This window comes from Lotus japonicus, chromosome 5 (assembly GCF_012489685.1).
Source record: "Lotus japonicus ecotype B-129 chromosome 5, LjGifu_v1.2".
Lineage (NCBI taxonomy): Eukaryota > Viridiplantae > Streptophyta > Magnoliopsida > Fabales > Fabaceae > Lotus > Lotus japonicus.
In genome coordinates, this window is record NC_080045.1 from 60,971,351 (window position 1) to 60,999,057 (window position 27,707).

At 36.5% G+C, this 27,707-nt stretch overlaps 1 protein-coding gene and 1 long non-coding RNA gene across 2 annotated transcripts; both read right to left on the minus strand.

Moving 5' to 3' along the window:
• Positions 1-7,614: 7,614 nt before the first annotated feature.
• LOC130716640 (uncharacterized) lies at positions 7,615-8,165 on the minus strand. The gene is made up of 3 exons (XR_009012108.1): positions 8,078-8,165; positions 7,842-7,949; positions 7,615-7,708 (listed from the first exon to the last, which is right to left on the minus strand). It is a non-coding gene; the product is annotated as an uncharacterized LOC130716640 (long non-coding RNA).
• Positions 8,166-17,112: 8,947 nt separating this feature from the next.
• On the minus strand, positions 17,113-19,765 carry LOC130716645 (serine decarboxylase 1-like). Its single transcript, XM_057566630.1, has 6 exons — positions 19,613-19,765; positions 19,272-19,478; positions 18,936-19,167; positions 18,270-18,463; positions 17,996-18,132; positions 17,113-17,819 (listed from the first exon to the last, which is right to left on the minus strand). The coding sequence occupies exons 1-6, from the start codon at positions 19,647-19,649 to the stop codon at positions 17,247-17,249; spliced, it is 1,380 nt and encodes a 459-aa protein (XP_057422613.1). The 5' UTR covers positions 19,650-19,765; the 3' UTR covers positions 17,113-17,246.
• Positions 19,766-27,707: the final 7,942 nt, after the last annotated feature.

Below are 27,707 nucleotides of genomic sequence, written 5' to 3' on the forward strand. Positions count from 1 at the left end.
GACGGAGCAAAGCAATCCGCGATGGAAGTGCCCCGGTGCACGCCCTCCACACCATTTCCTTACACCTCGGAATTGCCTTGGAAGCCCACAACAGGTCCCAAAACCCAGGAGGGATATCAAAGCCTGAAGAGGAAGGGGAAGACTCTGCAGTATGCTGCATGATCAACTCATAAGCTGACTTGGTTGTGTATCTCCCATCATCTGTACCTCCCCAAACAAAAGCATCATCCCTTGTCGAGCTAGACAGAGGAATACTAAGTACCAAAGCTGCCTCATGAGCAGAGAAAATAGACTTCACTAAAGGAGCATTCCACACTCGACGTTGCTCATCAATCAAGTCGGCCACAACCTGTACCCGGTTCTGGTGCTGGGAACCTGAAAACATCCGATAACCGGCCCTAGAAGGAAGCCAGGAATCGTTCCAAATATGGATGCTTCGGCCAGAACCCACCCTCCAAAAACCACCCTTCTCAATCACCCATTTCGCGTTAAAAATGCTGGACCATGTGTAGCTTGGCCTCGAACCCAACCTAGCTGCAGACAAGGCCGACCTCTTATGATAGCATGCTTGGTAAACCCTTGCCAACAAAGAACCATCCTTTCTCATAAGCCTCCACCATTGCTTAGCCAAAAGAGCTGTATTAAAAGACTTAAAGGAACGAAACCCAAGGCCACCAGAATCCTTAGGTTGAGCAAGCCGATCCCAACGAGCCCAGTTCATTCCCCTCCGTTCCACATTTCCTCCCCAGTAAAACCGATTTATCATCCTCTCGATCTCATCACATAAAGACCCAGGTAGAGCAAAACAACTCATCACATAAGTAGGGATTGCTTGAGCAACGGACTTCACAAGCACCTCCCTGCCTGCACGCGAGAGAGCACGCTCTTTCCAACCCTTCAGCTTCTTCCAAACTCGTTCTTTTACAAAAGCAAAAATCTGTGTTTTAGACCTCCCCATAATCGTCGGTAGACCCAAGTACTTATCAAAGCTCTCCACTGACTTCACATTCAACAGCCTTGAAAGCTCAATAGATCTGGTAGTAGGCACATTACGGCTAAAGGAAAGCTGAGATTTATCCAAGTTGATCTTCTGACCCGAAGAATCCTCATAAAAAGCAAGAATGGACAAAATAGTGGCAGCCTCCTCCGCGGAGGCATGAGAGAAGATAATACTATCATCAGCGAAGAACAAATGAGATATGATGGGCGCCCCTGGGGCCACCCTCAAACCATGGAGCCTTGAATCAGAACATGCCTGGGACAACATAGCTGAGAAGACCTCCCCACACAGGATAAACAGATAAGGAGACAAAGGATCACCCTGGCGGAGCCCCCGCTGCGGTCTAAATGACGAAGTAGGCCTGCCATTTAGCATGACAGAAAAAGAAACCGTACGAACACATCCCATGATAAGGGTAACCCAATGATCCGGGAACCCCATCTTCTCAAGTGTCTGCTCTAAAAAATCCCACTCCACTCTGTCATAAGCCTTTGACATATCAAGCTTGAGAGCCATAGTCCCCTGACGCCCTGTGGCCTTCTTCTTCATATAATGGAAACATTCGTAGGCCACCAAAGCATTATCAGTGATTAGGCGATCAGGGACAAAGGCACTCTGGGTGTCGTCCACAATATCAGGCAACACAACTTTCATTCTATTAGCAATGGTCTTCGTAACCAACTTAAAAACCACATTACAAAGACTTATCGGGCGAAACTGACTCGCATACATCGGTTCCTTAACCTTTGGGATTAAGACAATCAGAGTCTGATTAATAAACTCAGGGGAGACACCCTCATTCAGAATCCCAAGTACCAAATGGAGAACATCATCTCCAACAACATGCCAAAACTTCTGGTAAAATAAAGCTGGAAAACCATCACTACCTGGAGCCTTTGTAGGGTGCATCTGGCGCAGTGCAGTAATAACCTCCTCAGCTGTAAAAGGATCAGAGAGGAACAGCCTGTGATTGTCTGTTAACCGACCTCGCACCAAATCAGTCGCCTCCTGAACCCTAGTGGGCCGAGAGCTAGTAAATAAGTCCACGAAATACCCTTTAAGCACCTGCTCAATCCCCACCAAGTCTTTGACCCATGCACCAGAATCATTCTTAATCTTCACAATAGAATTTCTGGATTGGCGCTGTGAGGCCTTCCGGTGAAAAAACTGAGTGTTCCGATCACCATGCTTTAACCACGATGCACGGGATCGTTGACTCCACCAAATTTCCTCCATATGCAATAAACCATCAAGTTCCCTCTCAGTATTAAAAATGTCAGCAAGCACTTCCTCAGACTGGTTCATGCTCTGCAAAGCCTGCAATTTGTTCTTCAAACTTTTAATATCACGCATAAAATGACCATATTTCGCCTTCCCCCACTCACGGAGGTTCTCACCAAGGAATCCAACTCTCTCCATCCAAGAGCCATACCCCTGAGCCCAAGCAGAAGTCACAGTCTCCTCACAATCCTCAAAATCCTCGAGCCAAAGCTGCTCAAAACGGAAAGGACGTCGCTGACGCCTAACATCCAACCCGGGACTAGCTGTCCAAAAAACAAGGATAGGATTATGGTCCGACTGGTGGCGGGGAAGATGAACCACCCTAGTCTGGCACCACGTCTCCCTTCAAGCTTTGTTGACAAGAGCAAAATCAATCCTTTCTTGAATAACATCTGGTTCTGTCCTCTTGTTCGACCATGTAAACGGGGGCCCTGAGAAGCCCACCTCCACCAATGAGCAACGAACCAAAGAAGCATGAACTTCTTGAAGCCGCCCCACATCAACCGGGGCGCCCCCCACCTTATCTGCCGGTGACAACACGTCATTAAAATCTCCACAACAAAGCCAAGGAACACCCTCCGCAGGTTTCAAAGAATCAAGCAAAGCCCACGTCAAATGTTTCCTTGGTAAATCAGGATAGCCATACACTGCTGAAATTTGCCCTTGCGTAGTTCCATCATCCATAGGAACATGAAAATTAATAATATTTGGAGAAGAGGATAAAATAGAAACATCAACCTCCTCTCTCCAAAGTAAACATAAACCTCCACCTCTTGTTGGACCTCTACAATCCACTGCATACTGATTAGGAAAACCATAATAACCACGAACACGTTGCCATTCCGCAACCGTCTTCCGAGTCTCCATAAGAAAAACCACATCGGGACCTTCTGAGTGGATGAGCTGTTTCAGAGCCCGTACTGCCTCTGGGTTCCCAAGCCCACGGCAGTTCCACGATAATAGTTTCATTGCTTCCGGCGACGCTGTCCCGCAGCGTCCGCCGATATTGCATCGAAAAGAATCTTCCTAGGGGGTAGAGAGTCCAACCCAGCCTCCCCTAAGACCGCACCTGACCTTGGTAAAACATCATGTTCTCTCACAGTAGTATTGCCATCATCAAGAACCCCCAAAGCCTCATCTTGCTTGCGCTTCTTAGACAAAGGCATGGATACCGATCCCGCACCAGATTCCTCCCCATGATCAGGAGCATCCACCGTCGCCAATACAACCGCGGGTTCATTTCTTGGTACATCCTCCGGCGCACCACCCCCACCATGGGAAGCCACCGACGGAGAAGGACGCGGGGACCGGTCTTTGTGTGAAGACCCCGCACGCAAATCAGAGGAATTATCATGGCCATGGTTCCTTCCGCCATAAGAAGAGCCATTCCTAGACGAGTCTGCACGCAGCCAAGGCCCAAACGGTAAAGGTGGCTGCACCCTACCAACGATCTCTGGAGCTGGAAACGGACATTCGCGAATCTGGTGGGTGAGGACGCCACACCTGAAACAGTATGCAGACAACCTTTCATATTTGAAAACCACTCGCAACGGGGCCTTAGCACCCCTAGCCAAGACCTTGCTCCGAAGCAACGGCCTAGAGACATCCACATTCACCCTCACACGAAGGGAACCCCCCAATCTGCTCCTGTCATGGGAGTCCCAACCAAGATATTCACCTATAGCTGACCCCATAGCCCGTGCTACCACTTCTGAACGATGGCCCATGGGCAGATTCTGAACTTGCACCCAAAAGGGTATCTTATTCAGGGGAACTGCTGCTGGGTCGTCATCAGGCTCCAGCACACTCAAAACAATGTGAAACTTGTCAATGCGTCTTGGATCGTGTCTCCTGAAGCAATCCCAGCCAAGATATTCACGTAGCAGGGATTGCTTCAGGAGACACGATCCAAGACGCACTGAAAAGTGAGGGGTCAAAGTCAGTGAAGGCCAATGAATAAGTGGTTAAATTTAGAAATCAAAATAGATGCCGCAATGGTTAAATATCAATACAATAAAGGTATACTATGAAGTGGTAAGAATTTTTGTTTGGAATCTCATTTCAATATCACCTTAGTTACTGTGTGATTGAGTTTCTATTTCACATACCTTTTGGAGCCAATCATAAATATATATACAGGACTAACCTGAAAAAATAGAAATAACCTTCTAGGACTCTTTCTAATTAGTAAAGGCTTGCCAGCAAAATCAAGTATTACATTTGTGTTTCAAATGGGAAGCATGCATTACTCAAAGCAGAAGAGAAGCTACAAACCCTATCAGATTGGACAAAAAGAAGTAGTAACACAGCTAACGTATTTATATATCAATGGCAGTAACAAATTGAAATGGTAGGAGGAAAGATGGGAAAATTACCTGTCAAAGCATGAGCTTGAACCAAAATTGATTAGATTTCCAAACCCTATAGAGAAGAACTGAAACACAAAATAATCCTATGAAAATCCAGTCCTAGATAAAACAGGTTCAATCAAAGTGGTATAGTCTAGATGTAATCTTAGGAGATTTATAGAGTGAATCAATCTGTAATCGTAGTAAACCCAGCCAAAGAAAACTCTTAATGTTTATAAGGTGAATCAATAGGTAATCGTAGGCTAGGATTACATAATCTGCTAGTAGTACCTTTCCTTCTGGGGAAAAGAGTGCCTTATTACTAAAATTAGGAGTGCACCCATACCTTGCCTTCTAGGTCTCAGCTTCATCATTGAGTGTTCCACTCAGATCAAAGAGCGCCTGCAATCCCAACACACACAACCACAAAATTGAGATTTAATTTTCACTTAAAACACATTATGTGAATGTTAAGATTTCACCCGGGATAACATGGACCCTCCTTTTCAAAACAATTCTCTAACCTGCAATATCATAATCTGGCAAAAAAAAAACAATTACCCTTATATTCACTCTATCATTCAATTTAAGAAAACACTGAAATCATGAACCCGTAATCATTTCCCCGAATAAGAATTAAAAAAAAACAAAATTTAAATTCTTCAATTCATATAAAGGAAATCGTTTCTGCAGGTAAAGGAAAATTCGGTGAACAAAAGAAGAAGAGAAAATTGCGTGAAGGGTAAGCGATACTTCATCTCCTCTACGGTGTTGGTACCTGCGAGTGAATCAAAAAGAGAGAAAGGAAGAACTTCGAGTGCATCTGAAAGACCTGCTCCTCCATGTGTGACTCCTCGAAGCTCGACGACCATGGGGTCGCGACACACCCAACACAATGAAAACAACGAATTGGAGTATGCACAGCGCCAGAATTAAAACAACGATCAAAACCAAATGAAAGGTATGAAACAGCGAAAGACATGCTGCAACGAAACGAAAGCTATAAAAGGAAAAACAAAAACGGAAGTCGGGGGGGAGGAAGCGAGCGACGTCTTTAGAAGAGGCGGAAGTAGAACCGTTACGGAAAAACAAAAACGTGCAACATCAAAATGCTGAAGGGAAACAAAAGGTCAAGATTTCATCTCTAACTAATTATGTTATGATTTACTGAAGGGATTACCCATCTAGAAATTTCAATTCATGCGCAATGATTTGTTGATTTACTAAATTGCCCTCAAGGCTGCAAGAACTCTTCCTTTATATATAGTATAGTATAGTATAGTATAGTATAGTATAGTATAGTATAGTATAGTATAGTATAGTATAGATAGATTTTCTCATCTTTAGCTCTAATAAAATAAACTGATAAAAAAAATTATTTTGTGGATGCATTTGAAAGAACTATAAATATATTATAGCTTAAATAAAAAAAAAAACATTTTTCTTTTCTATTGCAAATACATTTACCATTTTTTATACTTTTTTATGGGATTATGAAAAAAAATACAGTTTAGGTAAAATGTTTGATTTTAATAACACATTTTCAATACACAATTAGAAATTAAATTGAACATAGGTAGAAAAAACCAAAACACAATTTGGTATATTAAGCAAACCCACAGCTCAATAATCATACCAACTATTTCCAATATCCTGCCAAAACCAATACAACACTAACAATACGGATTGAAACGGGTGTAAACCATTAAGTGAATGGAATAACCAAATGAACACCACATGGTAAAAGTTTAAATGAACATCAAGGTAGCAAATGACAAATAAATTAGATTACACTACTCTAAAACCAAATTGTATTATCAATAGTTCTTGAGAATAAAGAGTCAAACTTTAAAAGTACTTGCACCCTGCATACTTATAAAATAAGCAAAGTTGATTACTAAAGCAATCAACTTCAAGAGACACAGTAAATCAATCAAGAATCGCTTTATATTTCATTTGAAAATTGTACCACAATATGTTAAACATAAAATTTAGCAATTAGGAAAGGACTAAATAGTTAAAGAATGAATGAATACACCAATATGTTAGCTAGATCAATAGATCTTCAAGACTCACTTCAATAGAAAGGTTCCAAAGTCCAGAGCAAACCAACTTTAGGAGAGAACCACCACTTTATAAGCTACTTCTATAGTTCTTCAAGACTGACTCAATACAAAGGTTCAAGATTCTAAGAGAGGACCTGCAGTAAAGCACAGTAAAGATAAAAGACTAACTTGTATTGAGGTAAATGTGCACAAAGGCAAATATGTGCAACTTTGCCCACATTCTCACTTTTTTTTTAATTTTGTAGCAAGCACTGCACTTGTCATTCTTAACTCCAAACCTACATTCATCTCACTATGGTAGCTAAACCAAACTGTGAAAAAACTCAATTGAAAATGCTAACCAACAAAAAAATGTTTTCATATATTGCTTTAAAATATCTCACATACAAAGTGGATCATCATTACCCGATCAAAGTACCATAATTTCACTATATAAATGTGGGTTCCTTCCCAAGCATAAGTGATAAAAAATGTATTTTTCTGCAGATATCGTATATAGACACTAATATCTACCACACAAAAGCCAAAAGATTATTCTATGGTTCAAAGTTCAATCCAAACACAAAACAATAATAATATAAAAGAGACAAAAAGGAATGAATTAGCAGCTTTCTTGGTTAGTGTCATGAAAAGAATAAGCATTTTGCGGGGGGGGGGGGGACCATGAGCATTTTGGGGAAAAAATTCAGCTTCAAATGTATTTCCTTTCTTTGATTTAAATTGAAACCAGTCACATGAAAAACATCCTAGAACAAATGAAGCAGCAGAACCACCTCACCTTTAGTAAAGGTCCTATCTTGCGGGGGGGGGGGGGAGGGGGGGACCATGAGCATTTTGGGGAAAAAATTCAGCTTCAAATGTATTTCCTTTCTTTGATTTAAATTGAAACTAGTCACATGAAAAACATCCTAGAACAAATGAAGCAGCAGAACCACCTCACCTTTAGTAAAGGTCCTATCTTCCGAATAGCTGAAATGGTGATCTAGCAGGAACAATTTCTTGTTCTGGATAGTCTGTCGAACAAAATTTAACTTGGTTAGAATAATATCGACATTACTTGAGCGACTATGGCAACAAAACAATAACATAGTTTACCATAAAAAAAAACGTAATATTTTATCATGGGAAACAAAAATTTATCTTTACCTGATCTGCAGTGAGCCCATCTAAGTTAAGCTCTATTTGTTCTTTGGTTATTGTTCTTGTACGATCCCCATAGACTTCACTGTCTAGCTTACTTTTTGGAGGAAACTCCTGGAATTAATTTTAAAAAATTATGAGGAATTTAACCAATTGTTCACCATTAGGACATTAAGTGGATCCATGTTGCTGATACCAAATCGAAACTAATATAGTAGTATACAATGAAATGTTGAGCTTACTTGAAGGATGTGATCTAAACCAGGATTTACACCAGCAATGATCTCTCTTGCAAATTCTTCATCAGTATTCCAATCTGACTTAGTCACTGTTCAACATATAAAAAGAAATAACCATTGTCAAAATATCCATTCTTTCAAGCTGCTAAATGTAAAAAAGTTATTACATTTTTGCTTGCAAGTGGCTGTTTTGACAAAGGTAGAGTACCTTGAATCACTTTAGCAGGTGGAAACTTGAGGAATTGTTCACCATCAGTTCTGAAGACTTCCTTTAACACTGGTAAAGGATTAATTTTATTCAGTATATCTGTAGGCAGCTTAATTCCCCATTCGTATAAGTCATACATGTCACCAAAGCTATCAAATAACTGATTTCATAGCCTCAATGAATTTGAAATGAAAACAAATAAAAAAATCCAGCCAATGGAAAGAAAAAAGAAGTTTTAGTGGTTGAGGGTGTTTATCAAAATTAGACTTTGATCCCTGTGTCCCCTTCTCATAGTTTTCATTCTTTCATTAAGATTAAAAAAAAGACTTCATCATAATTTTCACAACATGTAATCAAGTCTAGACAATCCTTTATCTCATAAAAATAACAAAAGTAACATTTTAGAATAGATGGAGAAAGGGAGAAATTCAGGAACATATGGAGAAAGAGAGAAACAAATATAGAAAGGGAAAACGCACCTCAATGAGACAACCTTCTGCGAATATGAGAGAAGCAAAAATCATTGAAGAAGAAAGAAAGAAAGAAAGAAAAATAGTTAGAAATGCATGAATGGATAAAGAAAGGAAAAATGTAGAATCAAATTAAGGAAGCTAAAATGAAGGGAGAAACACACCTGAAGAAGATTTTTGAAACTGCATCTAGCACAACCAAGCTTGTGGGACAAACCCTTTTAGCTTTGCAGACATAAGAAAACAAATATCAGTGAAGTGCAATTATGTAGACACTGAAAAATATATAAGATCTTAAGCTCTCATAATGACTTACCACTCCTCACATAGAAAGATCCACAAGTTTCACCTGACATGCACATTCCCTCATAACCTGGTCAGGCAAGCCAAACGCGACTTGGTTATAGACACTGACTATGCCTCTATGCCTCAACCGCCATTAAAACATAAAAAAAGATCTCCCCACCTGTGAAGAGCTAGAAAACTTGTTAGAATAGAAATCAAAGTTTTCAGGGGCCTAATTGAAAATATAACTTCATGTCGTAAGGCTTCAATCCCTTAACAACCACCAAATATCTTGTATTCTGTAATCAATCCAATAATATCTACCAAAAATCATATAAACAACAACAATCAGATACTTTAACAGAGAAATCAATTCAGAGCTATTAACTTTGTATCTTGTTTATGTATAAGCTTCAAATAGAATTCATGTGTGCAGATACAGAATAAATAAAAGCACGATTCAATCAGATCAGTGAGTGAGATAAAATAGAAGAGGAGGGTTTCAAGCGGAAATATTGGGATATGAGAATGGTGAGAATGGGAGTTCACAACATGGGGTACTTATAGCCAAAATTTGAAAGTGAACTGACCACATCAGATCTCACTATACTGACAGAGAAATCTCTTTTAACACATTGAAGTTGTACGAAATATATCAAAAAAAAATGAATAAAATGAATTAGGATTGGGATTGAAACTGACCATTTGATAGAGTATTCAACCTTTGCTGATGCATTCAACCATAGTAGTTGGGTTTCTCATGAGGAAGGATGACGAATGAATAGTGTGCCATTTAAGGTGTCGATCCAAGATTGGTTCTACCATAATCGACGGCAAAGTTGGCTTCAAATACACATCAAGCGGCGGCCGAAAGCAATTCCTCATCAGATCAATCGGAAGAGACTCTATTGATGGATTGGTGAGAAGTAGGTTGAGAGAGGAAGGCTAACACGGAAGCACACCTAGGGTTTGAGATTGATGTGGATGAAGGGAAGGCTGTGAGAGAGAAAACTCGAAATCAGAAGGAGATGAATGGTACGGCGGAGTAGGTAGAGAGGGAGAGAACACACGCGATTAGAAAGCTAGGTTTGACGGGAGAAGGTGATGAACAGTGCAGATGGAAAAACGACGTCGTTCTTCCTTTGTTGAGTTGAAAAAAAAATAAAAAACATAAGTAAGTAAAAGCAGGACACGTGTCAATGTGTAATTGGCTGTTATTTAGCTACAATAGTGAAAGATTAAGAAGTAGTAGATTATTAGGACCATCGGATTTAATTAAGATGAATGGTTTGGATTGAGCATAACAGTGTACACCCTCCGATCACAATTATAAGCAAAAATCAACTTTTTAGATTCATTGAATAAATGATATATGTGGTGTAGTCATTATAAATTATAATGACCACATACATAATTTATTCAATGAATCTTAAAAACTAATTTTTGTTTATAATAGTGACCGGAGGGTGTATGATTTTAGGTAAGTAAGTTAATAACCTGCAACTTTAGAACTGTATTAAAATATTTAAAAGTATAAATTTGAAGTTACATCTTTCTAACCTATTTATTAAATAAAAAATACTTAGTTGAATGATTTTACTTGTTTAGAAGAGGGCTAAACTTACACCACTTTTATCATCATCTCCTATGTCTCTCTTTCACCAAACCAAGTAACTCAAGTCTTTAATTTTCTTTAATTTTCCTCTCTTGTATCTCTCTCCAATGTTTCCAATTTGGTGTTTGTTGTGGTACCTTAAGTCAGATTAAGGTGTGGAACCCAAAATGAGTTGGTTTAATAATAACAACTCATATATATATCGGTTTTTTTTTTGTCAAATATATCGGTTAACAGGTGCTCACAAGGTAGCTCAGATCAAGTGGGAATTGGTATATAAGCCCAAGGAGTTAGGGGGTTTGGGCCTAAGGGATTGGGATTCTTTTAACAAAGCCCTACTCGGGAAATGGCGGTGGAGACTCCTTGCCAATTGTGATAGCATTTGGAGTCGAGTGGTTAGGGCGAAGTATAATTGTTCACTTCAACCGGATCAAGTGATGGAGAAAGGGAATTGCTCGACTTGGTGGAAGGACCTAATTCGTACTTGTTTTGGTGGAGGAGGGGAGTGTTGGTTCAACCTTGGCCTGAAAAAGGAGCTGGGCAAAGGGAATGGAACATTGTTTTGGCTAGCTCACTGGTTGGGACAGCAAAAACTGTGTGAATGCTTTGATTGGCATTATGGGCAGCTGGACCCAAGGTTCTTGGGGATGGAGTTTTGTGTGGAGGAGACCTCTCCTTGCTCGTAAAGATGGCGAAAGTGGCAGACCTGATTGCTGTATTGCAGCCAGCTAAATTAACTGAAGGGAAGGAAAGATACATGGTCTTGGGCAGCGGATAGTGGAGGAACTTACACAGTAAAATCAGCTTTTGAATTACAACAAGGCTTTGATATGGAAGAGCTGAGTGAGGTATTCAAGCAATTGTGGGAGTGTTTTGCACCCTCAAATGTCCTTGTATTCGTTTGGAGGGCTTTGTGGGGTAGAATCCAATCGAAATTGAACTTACACAGGAGGGGGATCCTAGCAAATGCAAATTCCCTAGCTTGTGTTTGTGTGATGAAGCGGAAGAGTCAGTGGATCGGAGCACCTTCTATTCTCTTGCTCGTTTTCTACAAAGGTTTGGAACTTATGTCATAGGTGGCTTAATGTCTGCACTGGTTCTTCCTCAAGGCTGCTGCCAAGAGCGTTTTCTCCGTTTTCTCCAACATGGTGGAGACATGAGGACAGCGGACAACGAAGGGGGGCTCAAACTGTTTGGGTGGCAGTCCTATGGTCCATTTGGAAATGTAGGAACAAAGTTATTTTTCAAGAAGGAGAGAAAGATGTAGCTAGAGTTTGGGAGTTAGCTCAGGTGAGATCATGGAACTGGTTAAGAGCAAAAAAAACAAGAAGTTTTGTGTGTCTTGGAGTGACTGGAGCACAAATCCAAGGAGCTGTATTGAGTACCTCTGATTTTAGAAATAGGATGTTGTCTGATTCTGTTCTGCTTGGAGTGTGCTCGGTTTCTTTATCTTGTTGGTGGAGCTCTGCTACACGTGTTTCTCACGGCATTATGATGCGGTTTATGCTACTTTGTGGACCTGTGTGGAATTTGATTATGGGACTTGAGTCTTCTATTTTGAGTAGTTACTTTCTTCTGTTTTTGTTAAGGCTTTAGGTGGTGGGAGTGTGTGCTTATACTGCATCAGTCCCTGTTTAAGCACTGCTTCTTTGTGCTGTTTTTTCTTTTGACTACCTCTTGTACATGGTTTCACTACAAAAAAAAAGCCATTTTGCGGCGCTTTTGGAAGCATTTTGCGGCGGTTAAAACCGCCGCAGATTGTATAATGGAACGTTTCCTCGAGCGCCGCAGTTACGAGCGTCGGGGGCCGTTCTGCGGCGCTTATATCCAAGTGTTGGAATAACTGCCGCAGTATATAGCGGCGGTTAAAAGCGCCGCAAAACCTGTAATTCATTCCGCCTCTGTTTTGCGGCGGTTTCTAACCGCCGCAAAGTTCTACAGTGAGTTTTTTTTGCTACAGGGAGTTTTAAAATAGTTTTTCAATTTTTTTTAAAATTCAAATTATATATTTAATCACTAAATAAAATGAAACTTATAATCTTTATAAAATGATCTCTTTAAATAAAATGAAGCTTATAATATTTATAAACAGTAGCAAAGAAATCAACCAATTCCAAACACCTTGGAAATATGCCAAATGTACTAGCACTTTCATCCACCCAAATGTATTTAAAGGATTCATAAAAAGTAACTTACAAAATAGAAGTAAGTATAATATGATCAAGTACAACTTACAAAATAAGTGTTTATCACATAATAAGTGTGGATAGGGGATTAATGCAAAATACTAAATATAACAAAATAGAAGTAGGATGTCCTTGGAGGGTTCAGTCATGGCAAATTGACTTGTAAAAACCAAGAAAAGAAAAAGATTACTACTAGTTCAAATAAACAATACTCAATCACTTCAACTCTTTCTTAGTACAAGTTCAATTTATAGTCTGAATCAATCTGAAGTAAACATCACATACAACAATCTTGGAAATTTTTACTTATAAATTGGACTTGTACTTAACTCTACAAAATAGAAGTAAGGTCACATTAGCATTATCACCATAAATTGATCAACCTTTCCAGTGTCCAGTCACAAAAATAAGAGTGAAAGAGAAATAGAAATAGAAAACAGTGAAGAGCAAGGGAAACATTAAAACAAGATGAACACACTTGAAATCTAAAGCTTCAATACCTGGTTAGGTGGCCCTTGACCTCCAAACTGTTGCATGAAAGAATTCATTCGTTCCTCTAAAGCTTGAAATTTCGCATTGCTCTCCTGCAATTCTGATTTCATGGCATTCCATTCAGCCAATGTGATGCCAGCAAATTGCGAGCTACTAGAGCTGCTAGCAGATTCCAACACTTGAGATGGACAAACACCAAAGCCCATGCCTCTCACGTATCCTGAGCGATCTTTCCCAAAAACTTTAACATAGGCAGCCTCTTCAGAACAATTCTTTTCAAGTTCCTTCTCCAATAAATCCTACACAAAAAATTAAACATGTGCATGCCATCAAACATACAAAGCATATTTGATAGTTATAAAATTTTCAAAGGAAATAGAAACTTGTAACTATACTCACTCTCTTTTGTTTTGCTTCTTCATTTACAAAAGAGCCATCACTTTTCTTGTGTGAAATGGAGTACATTTCGCTCTACTATACGATCGGCCGATTTCAATTTCCTAAAAAAATTATCAGCACAACCACCAGTTAAAAACAGCAACAACTCTAGAATAAGGAAATAGGAGAAAATAAAAGTTCTAATCCTAACAGCAGCAGCAACATCTTCAAAACAATTTTGAAGCACATAAATTTCAGCACAACCAGGTACCAGCAACCACAGGAAAAACAAGCTTGATGAAGAACAAATTAGCATTAAAAATACACAAATAACGACACCTACCTGGGCCAAATACACCACAAGAAAAAACCATACAAAAGCAAAAGAAACTGCAATCTGTGAATCCGCATATGCCAGCTTGCATAGCAGAAAACTAACTGATTTCAACCAGGAATATCAATGACATAGGCCGAGAACATTCAGAGGAGAGAAACAGTATAGGAGAAATGAAATAAAAAAATATCAAATTAGTGATTTTACCAGCTCATGCCTCTTCCTTGCAATGGTCTTTGTGCCAAGTGTGTGCGGTATAGTATGTTACGAAACCACATTCACTGAGTGAAGTGAAAGCAGAGGTTTATTTACAAAGAAATTGCACATCTGAGAAGAAATTGAAACCAAGAACTAGGTGCTTACCTTCAATCAAAGCTACAAGGAGAAGAAACTTAAACCCAAGATGAAAATCTGAGTGAGAACCGAGAGCACGAACACCAGTTTTGATGAGAATGTGAATCTGAAACCTAAAATCCCTTATTCCTAACCAAAACAAACAGATCCAAATCAGAAACCTGAAACCTAAAACCTAAAATCCCAAAACAAACGAAGTGCTTACCTTCAATCAGTGATTGAGCTTCAATCTGGAACTTTGCTTCTGAAAATCGCCATCGATGCGAGAGGAGTGAAGGTGTGGTGAAGAATCGTGATCTGAGAGGTGAAGGTGTGGTGGGTTCAACTTCTGAAAATCGCTTGAGAGGTGAAGGTGAAATCGTGAAAATCGCGATATGAAATGAAGAAGAGGTGAAGTGGGTTTAATTTAGGGTTTTCCGGTTTAATTATTCTGCGGCGCCTGGTCGAACCGCCTCTGAAATAACTGCCGCAAATGCGTGAAAAACCGCCACTAATTGAAAATAACCGCCGCAAATTGTAAGTAAACTGCGGCGGCTGCGTTAACCGCCTGAAAAAGCGCCTCTATTTTACATTTTGCGGCGGTTTTCGCGTAACCCGCAGAAAGTCCGCCGCTAAACACCAGTTTTGTTGTAGTGTTTGAAGTACACATAGTATTTCTTTTTTTTTATATACATTATTTGTTTACAAAAAAAAAAATATCGGTTAAAATTTTGATTTTGTTCTATCGTAGTAACGCAACGTTCCATTCTCAGAGACGTAAGATTTGCGAATTATGTTTTTTGAACTTTGTTCATCCATCAGCCATGATCATTTTAACACATCTCATCATTATCATTCATTTGTACCACTCTTCCATTTTTATTAAAAATAAATTTCATGGGATAAACTTAATTAACAAGTAAAGTAAAATGTGAAGATGTAATATTTACATTGAATAACATGATAATAATCTATTGAATTAGTTAATACGAGTATCATAAGAAAAATTCAAAATACCTAGGAATTTGCCATCCGATTTACACCGTAACAAACATACCGATTATATATGAACAGTTTTAGTCCAATGTTTTTGTGACGGATTTTATTTTCCGTTGCCAATTGCCGATTTCTCAATCCTACTTGTCAAATAGTCTTAATTTTATATTATACCCCACACCTAAACCCCCTATTTGTACCAAACAAAGTTAAACTCAATGGCCAAACTCCATTTTTTTTTAACATATATTGATCATAATATGTTCTTCATCACACGACATGCTTTGCGGATTTACCAACCTCTCAAATCTTTTTTCTTCCACACATATATAATAGCACTCCTTCTAATATATCATTCCATATTCTCGATCGATCATATATCATTCCACATTCTCTTCACGAGGCATTAGTTCATCCATAGAGCTTTCGGTGTCACAATATAGGGTCTACTGCAGGTCTTATATAATCTCTAGGTAATAGGTAGAGGGTGCATATCCTCATTCGGATCATCTTTGATCTTCGTTTCTAGCTTCCTCTACCCGTTTCTTAGGTAAATCCAACACCAATTATCATTGTCGGGAGAGGTGCCATTACATTTCATGTTTCTCGGTATCGTTTTGAATTGGAGCCTTCAGAGTGCTGAATGTTGTTTATTCTCCTCCGCCTTTCTGCAACTTTTTTTTTTGAAAGGCCAAATAATATTAATGGGTTGCACAAGGGCTGCCCCAACCCAACATACATAAAGAGAATTTAATGTCAACCATGTCTCCAACTACGCCTTTTTGCAACTTTGATGTCGGCGGTAGATCTGGGGATTCTTCAAGATTTGTTCGTGAGGTATTGTAAGGTGGAGTTATGGTCGAAGGCATGGTATAGCCTGTGTGGTGTTGTTTGATGTCATGGATCGATCTGTTTTGGGCGTCGTGGTTCTGGGCTCCAGAGTGCTGCTTGAGGTCGGCGGTGAAGGTGGTAATGTTTCGGGTCGACCATATGCTGATCGGGGTCGTTTTCGGGTTCGTCCCCCTTAGGTTTTTATGATTTCGCTTTCCGGTTGTTATCTTGTGTTGATTCGCATCCCCTCCAATCGCGAGATGAACTCTTTTTTTATTGGGTTATGTGGCGTTTCTTTGCCATATCTCGGTACCCAACAAATGCTCCTTCTCATTGGTCGCATACTGCTTGATCCGGTTTTGGACCTTGTCAGTGTCGCTTGCGGTTTTTCCTGCATTTTGTGCAGGTATGTGTTCATTAGGTGCTGGATTTTCAAAGTTATATTTTTGAGCGCACCTGAGCACTTTTTTAAGGTATTTCTGTACGTGTATTATTGGAGGAGATTATGCTCAGTTGCTCACTTTGTTGAATTCTGTTTGTACCATCAATAATTTCATCAAATAAAACTTTTGCTTTTAAGAAAAGAAAAACAATCCATTTCCATCTCAATCTTAGGCAAAGAAGAAGAGAAAAAAGAGAAATGAGTGATATATTTTTGATGTGACAGGAAATGCAGAGAGATATAAAAAGAAAATGCGTGAAATAAAAAGTGAGGTGTGTATCATTACTCGTCATTCTAAAAAACTTTTAGTTCAAAACTAGCTACATGTTTTACTAAAATAAATCTAACTTTACAATAGTGCAATTGTTAACATTGAAAACTTGCTATAGGCTCGATGTATTTTTTTTTTTCAAATACTATATATAGGATGTATGAATATTCATCAATACAACGAGCGAAATACAAAAGTGCAACTTATGGTTCAATACAACCATTTTATTTGAGTCATTAAAAAAAAGTGTCTAATATTTGAGAGTACAACAATTTTGTCAATTATAATAGCACATAACCCATTTATATTACCCGATGCATTCCTCCTTCGGTTAGAAAGAGTTATGCAATGCACAAGCACAATTTTCTCTACCAACAGTGTTTGCAATGCATGGGGGTTTTATTTGTCCACCTTGAAACCATATGGATCTTTTTTTCACAAGCTCACCAACAAAAGAGTCTATCATTTCAATAGTAACATGCTTCATCACAACCACATGTGCAACATCTCCTTCACAAGACAAACTCCACTTTCGCACAAAGTCATCATCTGGAGGCCTTTCAAACACAACTGTGATGCTAAACTCATTCCGCATTGCACCAATACCATTATCATGTAGTTTATTCAGTAAGTGACGTGCATTGGCGATGCACATTCGAGCTTCTCTCTTAAGTCCAAGTAAACCTCTTTCTTGGAGTGCATACCAAAGGAAGATTGCGGCAAGCCCACAACGGCTACCTGTGATTGTGACATCCCTTGATTCAATGTATTCAACATCTCTAGATAAAGCATTAACATGTTCTAAGCGTGTTATTGCAACACCACATGGAATGGGACATCCTAAAAACTTATGGCCAGAAATGGATATACTTCCAATGGGCTTCTTGAAGTTAATTTTTAGAGCCTGTACGAAAATTAAGACAATATTAAAAAATTAGTTATATTGAAGAAAGAATCATGTATATAATAAAAATTATGATGCTCTTATAATTATATTTGTACTTGGTATCTATATTTCGCATTTCTTATCATTCTTCACAATTTCAGAATTAAAAATTTGAGTTTATAATTTTCATTCACCTGTTTAAGAAAAGGCAACATTATTCCGGATAGAGCTCCATCACAATGAATATAGAATCGATCACGAGAAAAACCACTTTCCTCAAGTGTTTGTATTACGAGATCTATGTCATCAATTGCCCCTTTCATAGTTGTTCCTGTAAATTTTAAGCACGAAAAAGAAAAATAGATTTAGCCAAGTTTATATATTTTTTACATGCTATATTGCGAGTGTGTTCTTAAAGCTTATTAATTATATGTTGTGCACATAAGTAATTTATCAAAAATGAGATACCTATATTTAGGTTGATGATTGCAGGTTTGTCTTTATTAGATAGGAGTAAAGCCTTTAGATCAGCACAATCCATCTCACCAGACACCAATGTGTTAACTTTTACACATCGCATTCTATACATCATTGCAATTTTGAATAATGAATAATGCGAGTTCTGTGAGGTATATAAAATCCCATCTTGAAATTTTTCTCTCCTGCACACAATAAATTAACACAATTTAATAATCTTGTTTAGAATATATATTAGCATTACCTCTAGTGATTACTCCTACCATTTTAAAATGGTTGTTGTTTAAGGTAGTGTTTACAGTTTAAAAGTTAATTAATTGATATAAAATTTGACTAAAACACCCCTATTTAAAATTGAGTTATATTTAAGATAAATAATGATAATTATAAGTTAAGTGATTAAAAAAAAAGTTAAGTGATTGGTGAGAATTGTGATAGGTTAAAATTTAAGGTGGTAGGTGAGAGATGTAATACTAAATGACGGCGTATATGAAATAAGATGTAAAAAAAAAGATGTGACAAATAATCTTAACTTTCTAAAACAACAACCATTTTAGAAAATTAGAAAATACGTAAAACCTAAAACAACAATCATTTTGGAACGGAGGGAGTGGTAAATTATCAAAAGGCTATAAAAAGAAGTTCAACAAAATTTACCCCATTAAAATCCCATGTAAATTTCCTTCGGTTCCACCTGTTGTAACATATCCCCAATAGTCATTCTTCTCTATCTCCCACAATTTGGCAAACCAATCAAGCACACAAACTTCAAATTTTGCTGAATTTTGAGCATAACCGCTCCCTAAAAATGGATCACCGGCATTATTCAAGTGGTAATGCAACAATGGTGTCAACGCATCGTAGTCAAATTCCAGATTAACAGGGAAACCTGCATTGTATGGATTTCATTAGTTAAAGCGTCTTACACACATATATCGACTTCAAGATAAAAATAAAAAATAAAAGCCCATATACAAATATGATACTACATACCTAAGCAACGCTGTTTGTTTTGATTCAGCATCACCACATATTTGGCAATAATTTTAGATAAATTAACACGTGTCTCCCCAAAAAAATTGGTGATGTCAAGGTTGTTCATTTGTTCATTATTCTCCTGGATCTCCTCATTCTTCTCTTCTTGATCTCTAGAGGGCTTGTCAACCTTTGGGACCGCATTAAGTAAATACTCTTTGGATGCTGAAATGTTGAACAATATTGTCAGGACTAAAAATGATAATTATAGGTTTTATAGGGATGTCGTGAAACATATTTTATATAATCCAAAAAAGAAAAGAAAACAAAGGATGCAAAAGAAGGAGAATAATGCTTACCTGCTTGGAAAAGCGATTCAAGAATCACGTCCTTCATGATCTCTGTGATCTGATTCTGGTTTCTTTCTGTATTATTACTCTCTGTGTAGCTGCTACTTCAGAGTGTATAATTTTGTGATGATGGTTATTGTTTGGTTACTGCTACACTTATATAAGCTGCATGACCGCACGGCGAAAGTGGAAAAATGCTTACACTGGTGGCCGCGCATCTATAAATTGACCAATTATGAAAATGTGAGTTTCCAATAGCTCTTTTTTTATTTGATACAACAAACATTTTACACGTAGGTATGACTATAGAGTCAAAGTTAGTCGACTGAGAATTGTATTTATAACTCGATTTCTGTAGCAACTAGTAGTAGCTAATTTTTATTATAGTCCGGGCCTTAACTACCATTAATTCACATGCAAGCGTATATGTAGTTAATGCTGAGAAACGATTAGAAAATGACCTAGATATTAATTAAGACCAGGAATTTATTTTTCAATATAAGTAACCACACTTGCCCAGTTGGTGTGGCTGTGTGAATAAGTTTTGATTGGTAGCCTGACATTCTTAAACTAATCAATTCGAAATTGCGTGATTAATTAGTATTTGTCTTTTGCTTAATTGCTATTTGTGGATGGTGAACCGCAAGAGGATGCTTTAGTGACAGATATGGTTTTTCTACTATTGGAAAACAGTAGAACATGCTGGTTCCATTTGGTTAATATCCAATTTTTTTTCTTTAGGGGAGTTTGTTACAAGTTTTAAGAAATGATACCCAAGAATCTTATTCCTATGAATATTTTGATGGGAATGTTATTCCAAGGTATCTTTGACTATAAAATGTGTATTTTAGTTGATAATTTTGTGATTGTATTTTTGTACTAAAAATTACCATTCCCTATTTATAGTGTTTCGGGTGTTCGTAATCGTGTCTCTTACATTTAGTAAGCTTGGATGACCGATCTTTCTTGTATCGGAAATGCTTAATGGCTCGAATAAATCAATATACGACGAATCCAACGAATGAGTTGTCATATATATGACGTGGTAACTTAAAATCTCTTCCAATTCTAATTTTCGCTTGAGGAACCTATTAGGCTATTATCTTTCTTTTTCCCAATTTCCGTTTATGCTCACAGCTATCTCATATTCTTTTATTTTTATAGATAAATGTTAGTTGTTAGAAATGTTAGTAAATTAGTTCCTCCAATCTGGGTTCGAACCTGAGACTCTTCACCCTTCATCCCACCTAACTCTTATGTCCTTAACTCTTACCATTTGAGCTATCATTCGAGGACGGCTATCTCATATTCTACCTGTTCTTTCTTGTCTCCTTTATACTTCCTGCAATCTCAATCGCACACAGTGGCTGCTCCAAGCGGTGGTCATCATGGAACCATAACTCTATTGGCTCTCGATGTGTATGTTCACGGTTAATTGGGCTCTCCTGTTTAAACAAAAACTGGGAAAAACATTTATAGTATATGACAAGATAAAAGTAACACTATGCTGGTTGGAAAGAATATCGCTAGAAGATATTTTCGGGGAGAATATCGCTAAAAGATAAAACTAAGCCTGGTATCGTCTATACACCACTGCGACAAAAGTTGGAAAGAATATTATCGCTAAAAGATATTTATTTTTCCCAACTATGCTGGTTGCTGGATACTAGTATCAAACAATGGAACAGTTGTTGCCAGTTGAAACGTGACTATATATGGCAGGGCCGAGCAGGTGCACCTATCAGTATATATCGGAACCAATTACCAGTCAAAGACATATTTGAATATTGGTATTGATTTTATTAACATTTATAGTTCTTTCAAAAAAAAAAACATTTATAGTATACATTTAAACATATTTAATTTACTACAACTTGTTTTTTTTATCAAATTCCAAGTGGCGATACCTTCTGTTTGTAGTAAAATCGTCATTGCCCGTGCTGATGCCACTAATTTGACTTTCTTTTTTGCGACAGAAAATGCCGTCACAAAATCCTAGTGCAAAATATAAACACCACTAGTGACGGAGTGTTGGGTGAGAAGTCCTCCGTCGCAAATAAAGGGACGGAAATTTATTTGCGTCGGAAGTTTATCCGTCAGAAAATCCTTGTCAATTATAGAAACTGAATTAGCAACGGAATGTTGAGAGGGAACTTTTCTGCCGCAAAGAATTGAGTGACGGATTGTTAGTGACTGAGTGTTCCGTTGCAAATAAAGAAAGTCACTAAAGCTGTTTATATTTTGCACTAGGACTTTGTGACGTAAATTTCCGTCACAAGCAAAGAGTAAAAAAACAAAAATGGTATCTCAACTTAGAATGATGATTTACACCAATTTGATAATAAAAAAATAAACTACATTAGTAAATATGTTTAAATTTTAAGTGTACTATAAATGAAAAAAAAACCCGAATGTTACTTTAAGCTGTTCAATTTAATCTTCTATCTATATCTATCTATATCTATATCTATATCTATATCTATATCTATATCTATATCTATCTATCTATATTTATATCTATATCTATCTATATATTATACTAGTATTTTTTACCCGTACGATGCACGGGGATATCCATTTTTATTTTTTTATGATTTTTTTTAAATATGTGTTATTTTTTTAAAGATATATTATGGATTAATATTACAAAATTTATTTTAGATATAAGGAACAAAAATATATTTTTTTTATTGAATGTTTGTTTTGGTTTTGAGTTACTATTTTTTTTCTTCTTATTTATCCTCTTCTTGTGACCCGTGCGTTGCACGGGCGTATTCTTTTTTTTATATATATTTATAGTGAAAAATGTTAGTTATTACAAATGTAAGTAATTTAATTAGTTCTTTCACCACGTTTTGAACCTGAGCCTCACCCTTTATTCCCCACAACTCTTATGTCCCCTAATTTTTATGTAATTTCACATAATATTTTCCAAGAAAACAATCATGATAGCTGATTAGTTTTAATCTTGATCTTCCTTACAATTTATTTAAATGGACTTATTATTATTTAGATTATGTAATTTCACAAGGAAAATGGACTAAGTTTTCATTTATTGAATGAATTAAAGTTTTCCCATGAATAAAAAAAATTGAATGAATTAAAGGAAGTAGAAAAGACCATGAAAGAAGTAAAAGAATTGCATCTTTTCTCTCTATATTATATTTCTATTATATAATTGATATTAATTCACTAATTTTTCTCAAATTCACTTCAAATTCCACTTAAACATAAGATTTACATTAACAAATCACTTTTAAAATTCACTTTCATTTTGTAATGCTCTCTATTATGTTGGTGGAGAGTTAATTTAATTTTGTTATTATTAAGTTAGAGAAATTTCTAAGAGATTAATTTCTATGCACCGACTGTGTAAATTAGTTTTACACCATCATTCAATCACATCCCTCCATTTTGTTAGCTTACAATTAATTTTGAATTTAAGAATATCTAAAAATAGAAAATGAAAGGTTATGATTGAATGATGGTGTAAAACTTTTTACACCGTCGATGCATAGAAATTAATCTCAATTTCTAAAGGTGTCTCATTCTAAAGACAATAAAAGGTATAAATGGTGTCTCTCTCCAGCCCTGCTTGCAGGCAATAGAAGTAATGTACCATTGGTTTCTCATGGGAATAGTAAACCACCATAAATAGCTGCATATAGCAGCAACCATTGCATATTGGTATGCACATCCGGAAAGAAAGTATGTTTGCGGATTATTAACTTTGCTTGTCAAGGCAACCTCTTACTGAAGCCTCAATATGTTTTTCAAGAAGTCTTTCTTGTAAAGTGGATAGCTCTGAATTCAACCCTCTTCAAATTGTTTCTTGAAATCCCAATTTTTTCTCTCTCAGCTCATTGTTCTCATCTTTTTTTATTTGGTCACAAATCACAATACAATGTTGAGTTTACTTAATGAAAATGTTCCTCTGTTAACAAAACCAAAATACAGGGGAAAAAATTGACACCTTTCTATCATGTTTTAACTGAATTATTTAGAGACCATTTACATCTAAATCCTTCATAATGGTTTCACTTAGAGTGTACATTTAGATTTAGATTCCATTTCTAAAGCTGGATATTTTTTTTCACAATGTCATTCACTTATTCCCATCCTAATAGCCATACCAAATATGAACCAAATTCCATTTTTCTACATGGAAACTCTCACTATAACAGGTAAGTGCTCACTTTCAGTACCAATTTATATGTTTTACTCAACATTTGTTAACAAACTTACGAACTCTTTTTATTTGCATATCTTTTCCCGCAGATCACAGGGAGTTATGATTTCTCATTCAGTCTCAGATCTTGCACCCAAACCAAAGAAAGAAAATTAAGAAATGAAATAAAGCTAAATAAATAAGAAAATGATGTTGTTCATTGGCGCTGGTAGGTCTTCTGGAAGCTTATAATCATCATATCTACACATAGACTCTCCAAATTCCTTCTTGGTTATCTATTCAATTCCCCACCACTAAGAAATTTTAATCTAATAGTTAATGATATATACTTCAGTTTCACCAAATGAGAGAGAGAAAGAGATGTATATAAGAGAAAGATTGGTGTGAGCTAGCAATCTGTGCAGCAAACATCGTAAATCAAAACACATCATAAAATTCATTCATTTGACTAATCATGTAAATCCTGGGTTAATAGAAAGAAGAAAATAAAAAGGCTTTTAATTCCATCCCCGTTTAGAAGAATTGAAATACACATCAAAATCAGCAACTCTATATCAGTTTGAAAACACCAAAATTTACTTTGAAACCATAATTCTGATTTTTACTTTCCTAAAAAAATAGAACATTGCATTCAGAGGCCAAATCCTATGCACTGGATTAGTCTGCACTAATTTTTCACATGATTGGAAAAGTTTCTAACAATGAGAGTTTTGAGCACCAGGCGGTACAAAATTGATTCATATTTTGGAAAAACAATTTCAATAAAATAAACAAATAGGATATCAGCTCAAGATACTATTAAATGATTTTCACCATTCAAGCTCAAGGACAGACAATTTTTCCGATTACCTTCATCCAATGGGACAAAAAACTATTTATTAATAACTTCATGAAAATGAAAGCATTCATATGAATAAGTATCTTACATAAGTCTCTTTTCTTTAATTGGGGGAGAAAAATTGGACCTCCCAGTAATAAATTGTCAAACCTTTTAGAGAAATAGTATTAAACCTTTCCAAAACTGAAATTGAAGGTAAGAAATAAACTTTCAGAAGTATATTACAAAAATAATCTGAAATTACATAATTAGAACTGCTAGAAGAAAAAATGCAGCTTACCTCTGGGCATGGACATCCAAGGAGTTTTTCCCTCATTTTGAACCCCAAAACCTGCTGCATTATATAGCAGAAATCCAAATCTACACACTTGAGCAGAAACTTATCCAAGCATCAGCATCAAACAATCCAGTTGACAGGCACGAAGCATATCATATCGAAACTCAAACAAACATGTTCGATTTCTTATGTGTATACATACATGGTTTCCAAATCTGAATAATTTAATTGTTCTTGCCAAGTATCTTTACTGCAACGGCAACCTATATGCCTAACTAAATAAGCTGCATAATTAAACTGCAAGTGAAGCAATACCTCATCTCTTGTATGGAGTTTACGATACCTGCAAGCGAAGAGTGCGAGGGACGGAGGAAGAGAGTAAGGCAACCACTATCTTGCATATGAAGGAGTTGCTCCTGTAGTTCCGATTCCTCGAAGCTCGATGACCTTGTAGTCGTAGCCACACCCAACACCACCGTAGCTGCAGCGAGTACCAAGCCATCTCGTCTCACTCTCAACTGAAACTTTGGCTTCTTTAAATCAATCGATCAATACACAATTTTTTTAGCATAATCGAACTAAGCAGTTTTGTCATTATATATATAAGAATTCAAAAGGGAGGGAGGCGAGCAAAGGATGAGAAGAAACGTATTATGTTCGGGTGTGATGATTGGATTTCCTACTTTAGTTTACGGTCGTTTGCTTGAAATGATGGAAATTGATAATGGTGGAAGAGTTTTAGTGTGTGTTTGGAAAACTCATTCACGATCCACGTTTGGCCCCCATCCACGTTTACAGAAGTAAGAAATAGTTGCTTTTGAATTTCTGGATCCACGTTTGGCCTCTCTAGATTTGAAACTTTGGTTGCGGATCCAAAACGTGGATCTGAGTCCCAAAACTGGATCAAAGCCTTAAACGTGGATCTTCATGTCTTAAAACATGTTTGGGAAGGCTCAATTAGATCCACGTTTTGAGAGTAAAATTGGATCCTGGTGATGCTAGGAAAGGTAGCTTCTCCATCAACCAAACGTGGATCCAAGAAACCAAATCGAAACAAACTCAATTTTACCCCTTTTCCCTTCTTCATTTGCATGTATATTAGAATTTTAAAATAATAGCACCAAATTAACGGAAGATAAGTTCAAAATTAAAACGCAAGTTCAACTAGTTTGTGCAACAATAACTATACACAACTTTATTAGGAGAGCTGAAATGGATATTGATTTCAATCGGTGTGAAGATGAGAACATAACTGTTGACACAAATGATTATGGTGACACAAATTGAAACGGAAGATACCTAAGTTCAAAATTAAAACGCAAGTTCAACTAGTTTGTGCAACAATGACTATACACAACTTTATTAGGAGAGCTGAAATGGATATTGTTTTCAATCAATGTGAAGATGAGAACATAATTGTTGACACAAATGATTATGGTAACACAAATTGCAAATAAATTTATATGAATATAAAGTTTAGAAAATGATGCAATATATAATGAATAAATAGTCATATACCCATTTTGGTCATTACACAATCAAAATCAAATCTAATCAAAGTTATCCAAATGAAATTCTGATACAAAAATCAATTTTGGGTATGTATATCCAAACATAAATCACATCACTTGAACTCACGTTTTCAGATCCAATTTTGACCAGATCCAATTCTGATAAGATCAAATTCTGCTAACGCTAATCCAAACACACACTTAATGCTAGCAGCCCATGAGTTCACACTTCACACAATTCATTGAGGCGTTTTGGTCATTGTTCAAACGGTGTCTCTAGAGAAAGCAAATGGGAGAGCTCAAAAGTTTGAATAATAAATGAGAGAGTGACATTTCAAAACGGAAAGAATAAGGAAAGACTGCAGACAAAAGGAACATAAAAGAAAAGAAATTTTTGTTTCAAAAAAATAGAATAGAAACTTTAACGGCCAAGATTGAAAGGCACCGAGGGCTAAGATTTAATTCTGACTAATTATATTTCAATTTACTGAACTACCCATTTGAGAAATCAAGTTTTATACACAATGATTTATAGAATTCTTATTTTACCCTCAAGGCTTCCAAAACTTCTCCTTTATATAGATTATTATAGATAGATAGATAGATAGATAGATTATAGATTATAGATAGATAAAAGTAAAGTTTGGCATCAAGGAGGGCAAAATAGTCATGCAATAGAATATGACTCATGAATGAATATTTTATCATGGGTCTTTATGTAATTTTGTAGAATTATTTATAGGAAATCAATCATAACCACTGATTAGTTTTGATCTTGGTCGTCCTTACAATTTTAAATGAACTTATTATTATGGGATGTTATTAGTTATGGAATTTCATAGGACAAACATACTTAATTTTCATTTATTAAATTATTAATTCAATCTAAATTAATATTAATATTAATAAATATTAATAATCCTTTAGAAGGGAAGTTGAAGGATTTTTTTGTTACAAGAGGAAAAAAAAACTTAAAAGAAAACTAATTGCATAGGGAAAACATAATTAGTTTTGATTTATTGAATGGATTAAATATGATTTCACTAAAAAGTCACTAACCTTTTCCTCTTCCATCAATATCATATTATATCCATTTAATATTCACCTTGCAACTAATTTAAATGGATTTATGATTACTTAAATATTATATGTTATGGAATTCCATAGGGCACATTAAATATTATTTCACTCAAACAAAAGAAAAACACACCACTAACCTTTTCCTATATAACTATATAAATTAGTCATAAAGCTCATTTAGAATGTGTACTTCACATAGTGTGTGTTGA